The sequence below is a fragment of the Tarenaya hassleriana genome, unplaced genomic scaffold, assembly GCF_000463585.1.
Source record: "Tarenaya hassleriana unplaced genomic scaffold, ASM46358v1 Cleome28, whole genome shotgun sequence".
NCBI lineage: Eukaryota > Viridiplantae > Streptophyta > Magnoliopsida > Brassicales > Cleomaceae > Tarenaya > Tarenaya hassleriana.
The window spans coordinates 635,060-642,488 of record NW_010966021.1 but is presented as its reverse complement, the minus strand read 5'-3'; the positions used below and the strand labels follow the sequence as shown (position 1 = coordinate 642,488).

General features: G+C 41.4%; 3 protein-coding genes and 1 long non-coding RNA gene across 6 annotated transcripts in view; 3 read left to right on the top strand and 1 right to left on the bottom strand.

Moving 5' to 3' along the window:
* Positions 1–1,668, top strand: part of LOC104817780 (TBC1 domain family member 5 homolog B) — a 3,667-nt gene extending 1,999 nt beyond the window's left edge. Inside the window, exons 5-6 of the mRNA XM_010547095.1 lie at positions 1–1,297; positions 1,404–1,668. The exon at positions 1–1,297 is cut by the window's left edge and continues 1 nt beyond it. Of these exons, the coding sequence (XP_010545397.1) occupies positions 1–1,297; positions 1,404–1,532 (1,426 nt within the window). The 3' untranslated portion in view covers positions 1,533–1,668. The remainder of the gene's footprint in view (positions 1,298–1,403) is intronic.
* Positions 1,669–1,907: 239 nt separating this feature from the next.
* On the bottom strand, positions 1,908–5,711 carry LOC104817777 (putative clathrin assembly protein At5g57200). 2 transcript variants are annotated; one of them, XM_010547087.2, is made up of 14 exons: positions 5,398–5,711; positions 5,153–5,222; positions 4,955–5,052; positions 4,735–4,873; positions 4,524–4,648; positions 4,340–4,432; positions 4,143–4,259; positions 3,982–4,047; positions 3,821–3,901; positions 3,657–3,734; positions 3,310–3,498; positions 3,127–3,202; positions 2,431–2,564; positions 1,908–2,353 (listed from the first exon to the last, which is right to left on the bottom strand). In XM_010547087.2, the coding sequence occupies exons 1-14, from the start codon at positions 5,485–5,487 to the stop codon at positions 1,988–1,990; spliced, it is 1,722 nt and encodes a 573-aa protein (XP_010545389.1). In that variant the 5' UTR covers positions 5,488–5,711; the 3' UTR covers positions 1,908–1,987. The 2 variants fall into 2 exon arrangements, with proteins under 2 accessions (XP_010545389.1, XP_010545391.1); XM_010547089.2 differs by having other exon boundaries at positions 4,340–4,429.
* Positions 2,503–3,120, top strand: LOC104817776. Its single transcript, XR_772567.1, has 3 exons — positions 2,503–2,591; positions 2,682–2,834; positions 2,919–3,120. It is a non-coding gene; the product is annotated as an uncharacterized LOC104817776 (long non-coding RNA).
* Positions 5,712–7,060: 1,349 nt separating the features above from the next.
* Positions 7,061–7,429, top strand: part of LOC104817775 (phosphatidylserine decarboxylase proenzyme 3) — a 6,017-nt gene continuing 5,648 nt past the window's right edge. The window contains exon 1 of one of the 2 annotated variants that reach the window (XM_010547085.2): positions 7,061–7,412. In XM_010547085.2, coding sequence (XP_010545387.2) covers positions 7,192–7,412 — 221 coding nt within the window. In that variant the 5' untranslated portion in view covers positions 7,061–7,191. Of the gene's footprint in view, positions 7,419–7,429 lie in introns of both variants that reach the window. The other variant, XM_019203029.1, reaches the window with a different exon arrangement.

Sequence of the window (7,429 nt, the reverse complement as noted above, 5' to 3'; positions counted from 1 at the left end):
TCCTGTAATCGAAGCATCTGCTGCATTGTATCATCTGCTGTCTCTTGTCGATTCTTCTCTGTATAGTCATCTTGTCGAACTTGGTGCCGAGCCACAGTACTTTGCACTCCGGTGGCTAAGGGTTCTGTTCGGGCGAGAGTTTTCGCTAGGTAATCTCTTGATAGTGTGGGACGAGATATTCTCTGCAGAGAATTTTGAAGAAGAGAGATCCGTAGAAGCAGATCATGCATATGGATTCAGGATCCTTAAATCTCGTCGGGGAGCTCTGATTGCAGGAATTGCGGTTTCCATGATGCTCTATCTAAGATCGTCTCTGCTGGCAACTGAAAACGCTACTTCTTCTCTCCAGAGACTGTTGAATTTCCCGGAGGACGTCGATCTGAGGAAAATCATTGAAAAGGCCAAGTCTTTACAGGCTCTGGCTCCGGAAGTCAACACCCCGCATGATTTTCTTCCAAAAGGGTCTCATAATCCGAGAAAACCGGCCTATATGAGAGGCCACAGCTTATCGCTTGATTCAATCTCTCTCGGTTCACCTGTAAGGACGGTACGAGAGAGCTACTGGGAGGAGAAGTGGAGAGTTCTGAACAATGCTGAAGAAGAAGAAGAGAGACAAAACTCGTCTTGGAGGCAGAAAACGGGGAAGAAGAGTTGGTCGGAAAGAGTGAAGCTGAGGCTTTCTAGGACAGAATCCGACCCTTCATCGGCCGAGAAGACTGTGAAGGGGAAAAAGGTGCCTGTCAGGCGGAGTTTGCTTGACAATTTGTCCCGACGGCTCACTGAAGAAAACACTGCAGCCGAAGCAGATGGTCACGTGTCTTCGAGCCCGAGCAATGACGATAACAATAACAATAACAATCAAGTGGATAGTGTGGAAAGTTTGTCCGTTATATCCGATACACCAAGCCTCGATAAGGGTGCAGATTACGATGAAAACGTGTCTGATAAAAGCAGCATTGGATTGGGTTTCTCCCGTTGCAACAGTAACAACAACCGTGTGGATTTGCCTCCTTCAGTTTCTGAAGAACGTGAAGACAAGAACGAGTTGAAAGACAAAACAGAGGCGGTGTTCTTCAGGGAAAGGAAGCTTCTATCTGGCAAACTCCAGAGGTTCTGGAGGTTTGGAAGAAACGATTCCTTTAGTGAGGAAACTTCTGGAAGAAAGGGAAGCAATGGGACCAATGATAATAAACTGAGAGGTTCTGAAAACGGGACGTCCGGTTCGGCGTTCTGTTCAACGACGGGGAAAGGAGAGACGCTCAAGAATATGGGGCTGTCCATGCTTGAACATATCAAGGTAAAAGTAGCGGAACAATGAGAGATGAATCTTACTATTTATTTAAACGGAAGTATGACACACTCCGTTTTCTTTTCTTTCTTTTTTTTTTTTTAATTGGGTTTAGGTGTTGGAGTCAGTTTTACAACAGCGAGATCAGATAACGGCGGAGAACATGTCTGGAAACGGACAGCTGACAGCTGAGGAGTCTCTCAGGGAGTTGCGGAGACTCAGTGATATGCTGTCAGAATTGTGAGTTGAATCCTTCTTCTTTTTTTTGTTCTGTGAGATACATTTTTTTTTTGTATGTGTGTGTTTGGAATTGTACATGTTCTAAGGCAAGAGAAGAAAATATCCAGTTTCTTCATATACAAGAAACCAACTTTCTTCAAGATTTTGTAGGTTCCGTGTCTCACAAGGTTTCTGACCCTATCTTTCTTAAGGACGTAACAAGTGAAAGTTGGATAAATCTAAAATCCGACCAGTTTTCCATTTCTGGGTGGCATTATTTCTTGTCCATTTAGAGACAGGATGAAAACGGACCAGTACGACTCTTATGGTGAATCTCCAAGAAACATTCTCAATTCAAATAACGAAACAAGCATGAATGGGTCACAGAGAAGAAAAGGAATAAACAATATAACCCTGATTGAATAACAATCCAATTAAAGAACGAATAATGAAATATATATATATATATATAAAGAGAGTCTAGAGAAGCATATGATGACGACTGCTTTCGTGGTGTTGAGGAGGCTGAAGCGCAAGGAAAGGGTCACCGAAGGGATTAGGAGATGAATCTGAAGTGTTAGGGAACTGATGATGTGAAGGGTAATTGTACGCATACTGATGTTGCATCATCGTCATTTGTTGCTGCTGCTGCGACAACGCAGCCATCTGAACGTTTGTCGGAGGTGAAATGCCGTTCGACATCGCGAACGGATCTCTCTGCATCTCGAAGGGGTTCATAAGAGCTTCTTCTGCATGTCCGTACCCTGCGTTGGTTAGTTGGATCTGTCTCCTTGCTGCTTCGTCCTCGTACAAACTTTCTAACAAAAGCTTGTCGAATCCTCCTGCCTGTTATTTAAAAACCACTTCCCTGATTAAGTTTGTCTCATCATTTAATGCGAGATTCGGGTTTGGAGGGGACTTACAAGTTTGGTTTCAACCGAAGGGCGAGGAACTCTGTTGCTGTTTTTGTCCTGAGGGGTGACCAGTGCCAGTTCCCATCCATTCCCTCCGGTTTCTACTAAGCTCAGACTGTTAGACGGACCTGAAGGCTCATGTCCTGCAAGAAACGTTTTTTCACGAAACGGTAAAAGATTTGCTAAAATAATGAGCGGTTATGTTGAAATACAGTCAAGATTGTTGTTTAGTAATATGTGGAGCTGGGTGCAAGTTCTAGACCCGATTTTTCGGCTACCCGGTCTTGTGGCTGGGATGCTCGTACCCACTACCAACAATGACGGGTGCGGTGTGGCTAAGAACTTGGACCGTTGCTTCTGATTCGGATTTTTCGAACCACGACGGTTACCCCGTGGAGTATATTCACTTGGAAGTAAGTTTACGATAATGTAAAATTAGCAATACTCCCTCACATCAACCAAAGTCAACAAAATTTCTGAAATTTTTACGAATTCAGGTATCCGCGAGTACCCGATTTCAACCGGCGGACCGAGAATGAAGTATTGTCTCAGAAATCCGTTAGGAAGAAGGCGAGATAGGTACCCAAAAATCCGGGTACCTGACCCACGCACAGAAACTTGGTTTCAACATGCTTCTTGGAGCAGTTTTTGCGAGAAAATTGGAGTAAACAATATTGAGAGAGAAATGGTAATGGTTTCTTTTACCCGGTGGGTATATTGCGAGAGCCAATGCATTACTTTCCTCTATCTCTGCAGCTTTTGGGTTTATTTCACTCAGACCCTGCAGGAGAATAGACCACGATGGTCACTGGATTTATTCTGCAGCGTTGGTAGAAGAGATGGTAAATTGGTAACATACAAAGTGTGTGTGTAGTAAGACAAACTTACAAGTAGGTCATCCGTGTCTATCAAGTTTGACGGTTTGGTCTCTTCCTCTTTCTCTTCTTTTTCTTCTTCAGGCCCCTCTTCTTCTATTAGCGGCTTACCGTCTTCGTTATTTTCAGTTTCTTCTTCTTCGGGCTGTGCAGGTTGTTCTTCTTCTTGTTCTTCTTCCTCTTCCTCTTTTTCCACGTATTCCTGTTGATAAAAAAAATCGTTACTGATAGATATTTCAGTATACACGTTAATTCCCAGGAGTAAGCCCTTCCCCCTCCCAAAACTAGCCGATTAATTCAGAACAAGTTACAGAGCAAGTATGTTAGATCGAAATGTGAGATGAGGTTTCAATGTAGTACCAGCGTTTTCTGAACGTAACCACTTTGAGGAGCCTCTTTAACGTACTCTTCCATTGTCGTGAGGAAAGACGGAGGAGGCTGAGAGTAGTTTAGAGAATAATAACCCGTTAGGCTACAATATCGCGTAATGTATGCACTTAAAACTCGATTGTAGAGTTAAGTACCTGTCTCAACATTGGAAACTGAAAGTTCCTCGCAAGCTCTAACCCTTTGCAGTACTCATAGAACTCGGCCAGATTTTCGGCCTAACGCAAAGAGGAAACCACAAAAAAAGTTTGGAGCATAAAGAGAAGATTCGGAGGAAGAACAAGAAGTAATATCTCACCTGTTGACCAGCCCTTTTGTATATATTGAGAGCTTTAACTGCATCATGCTTTGACATCTCGAAGAACTTCAGAAACATACGCTTTACTTCAGTTCAGCATTTGAGTGTAGGAAAAAAAAGGCCATGTAAAAGAAGACAGGGGAACTTTAACAGATCATTACCATGTCTACAAGATTAATTATACCGTCATTGATTGCACAGTATATTTTGAAGCTTTCTTTAAGCACCAACGTGAGTGCGTATTGGATTAGATAGTTGCTATAGGCTGCTCCTTCAGGCTGCAGAACTGAAAGCAAATTAGAAAAATTTTCCCCTTTTAGAACATTAAATGAGAAACTGGGTTTGCATAGGATTTCACCTGACAGCCGACAAGCCGGAAAAGCAGCTGTTGTAACGCAGGTAACTGATCTAGCACTTCTTCACCAGATAGCATCCGCGTTCTATATGTCTGCTAAGCATTTAAAGCCAGGTTCTGGCTACAGTTTGCGATACAGAAAACTAAATTAAGACTTTTTTTTTCATGATGAGAGTTGGGACCATACCATGGATGCACCCGAGGACTTCTGCAAAAGCTCTGCCTCGATGTCGTAATTCAAGACCCGATAACACTCAAGCCTCTCCTCTAGAAAGAGAGCGTATGTCCTAACCCACGCTGAGCAGTCCCAGGCTTCATCAAAAGACAAGACAGAAGTCAGTATTCTCAAGATATTTCGACAATGCTATGGCAAATCCATAGGATAGAGGGTGTTCAACCTAGAGGGCTTGAATCGTCTTTGAAGTTAGAAATTCGGAGTAAATGTCCTCTGTGTGAATAGTTCAGAAGCTCTTTTCTGAATGTAGGATCACCTTCTCTGAGTGTTCTGTGAATCACTATTAACACCTTGATGGCAACCTGTATGAACTCGATCAATTTAGTCCCAAGCATAAACGTTTTTTTGTAAAGAAATCATAGATACGTTCAAGAGAAACGCACGATCCAGTTTCGACTCTTGGACAATCTCTTGGAGAGTGCGTGAATGCAGTAAGCTACATCTGCTCGTGGTTGTACTTCAGATACCGCTGAAAATATTTCTGCAATATGAAAACCGCAAAGTCTCTTCAACCAGAAACGAATAATCAGTTGAGTATGAACCAAATGCAGGGTTGACTGAAATATGCACAGAGTGCTTACTGCGGACATGGCGTTCTTTCGGAGGACATTCCACGTGATTTGTGGCCTTGACGACGGCAACATCCAAATCCTACAAACCAATTGAATTCAAATAAGCATTCTACGCAGAATTTGAAATACTGGAAAAACCAAACATGCATTGTCGATGATCTTCGATCATACGCAGAATCCAAATCGCACACAGGAGAAAGGAGGAATCCGAATTCAAAATCCACAAAAGTAGGGAAACGGCATCAGGATAGAACCTTGAATTCGCTGTTGACCTTGGCGAGGCCAACGGTGGTGGAATCCTTGAGAGCTCCATAGGCTTTGCGGAAGTTTGGGAACGATCCCATGGATTCGACAATTTTTTTAGAATCAGAATCTGGTGGAAATGCTGAACAAATTTGAATTTCCAGCAGAGATCTCGACACTCCAACGATCTGAACGTATTGATGCGGAGCGAGAGGAAGAAGAAGACGGCGAAGACGATGACGATGTTGGGCTTCCCCTGTTGATTGCCGTACAGAAAAGGGAAACACGTTAACAGGCTCTACATTCAGCTTCTCTCTCCAAAACGTGCGTAACAGGTTATTAATTGTACGTGTAATTTTCTGTTTTAGATCATATTTCTCTCCTTTTTAATTTTATATAATTGATTATTCTCCTATAAAATGATCGTATCGTCTCTCTCCAATATGTATATGCATCGCCTCTTTCTCTCTCTAAAACGAATATGACTAACGAACAAACTAACAGGTTACGTGTCAGTTATAGTTGTAGATGACTCGTAATCCACTGGATCCTACGGTGGACTGTTCACAGCCGATCCTATACACCATACATGGGCCAGTTACGGAACATGGGCCGCGTCGCCTTCCTGTGTCCACGAATGAAAAACCACAAATCCCCGAATTCGAGGTTAGAGGTAGAGGTGAGATCGATTCGGTTCGGTTTATTTTTTATTTTGATTGGATTATTTCGTATTTTGAAATTTTATAAACGGATTATTTAATTTTAACTAATTTGGTTCAATTATATAAAACTATAATCAAATAATGACCAAATCTAATTCGGATGTAATAGTAAATTATCCAAATTCCATTTCACTCTAACTGAATACCAAAGTTATAAAATTTATTATATGAATTTATCTACTATAATGCGCATTAACGGGCAACAATAGAGTATACGATGTATTCAGTTGCGGTTAATTCGCCTAGTTTATTTCGGATTTAATAATTCATAAGGAAAACGTTATTTAATTTGAATTTTAGATTATGATTAGACTCGAATTAAATAACCGAAACATTTTTTATATTCCGAAAATCCACTAAAATTTTAACCTAACTATGTCTTTTAAGAATACGGTCTACCTTACCGGACGAGCGTGACCCACCCACCTCGAGCACCAACAGCCATAGACGGACCCACATGTTTATATATGGGTTACATACCCACGTTCATCTAATTAATATTTTTTTTTATAAAGTTTGTAAAATTTTGAATAAAAATATTAAATACGCTCGTAAAATTAAGTTTATGCATAATAAAATTAAGTTTAATCCCATTATATATCGGCTTATGGTCTCTGTTTGGTTGATCCGACGTTATATAAATGCATATAGTAGTGTACGAGAGAGAGAGAGAGAGAGTCTCTCTCTTGTTTCCCATGCAGCATTAAAAAATTCATTATTTGATATTTTATTTATTCCATGGTTATAACTTGGACCAAGGCTGCTGAAATATTCGACAAGGAAAGAAAGAATCAACGAAGTACAGCTCTCCCAAGAAAAGCATTCAAATCGTCAAAACCAGCATTATAATTATTCATTTCAAGCTTAGTATCTGACATTAATATTTCATATCAACTTCTTATTTACATAAACCATTAAATTGGATCCTCCTATATCATATAATGAAATAAGTTCTATATGTCATTAGATCCAATTACTTGTCAAACTCATTGCAATTTATTAATTCATCTCTCTACCTTCCCCGTAACAGTAAATTACATAATTATTTGTTATAATTAAAATCCACCCACCACGATCACGTTGATGCCAGTCTATTCGGCTTTGAACCCTTTGCTCTCTCGCCTTCTCCATCTTCTTCGTCGTCGTCTTCTTCTTCTTCTTCCTCCCTCTCTGATTCTCCATTTGCAGGCGCCTGCTAGAGATATGGGGAACGGCAATTCCACGGAGCACAAGGAGGAGTCCCGCCGGTCAAGGCTCCGCCAAAAGCTCTACAACCTCCGTAAACACCGCCGTCTCCACCGCCGTGGCTCCTCCCGCCCGG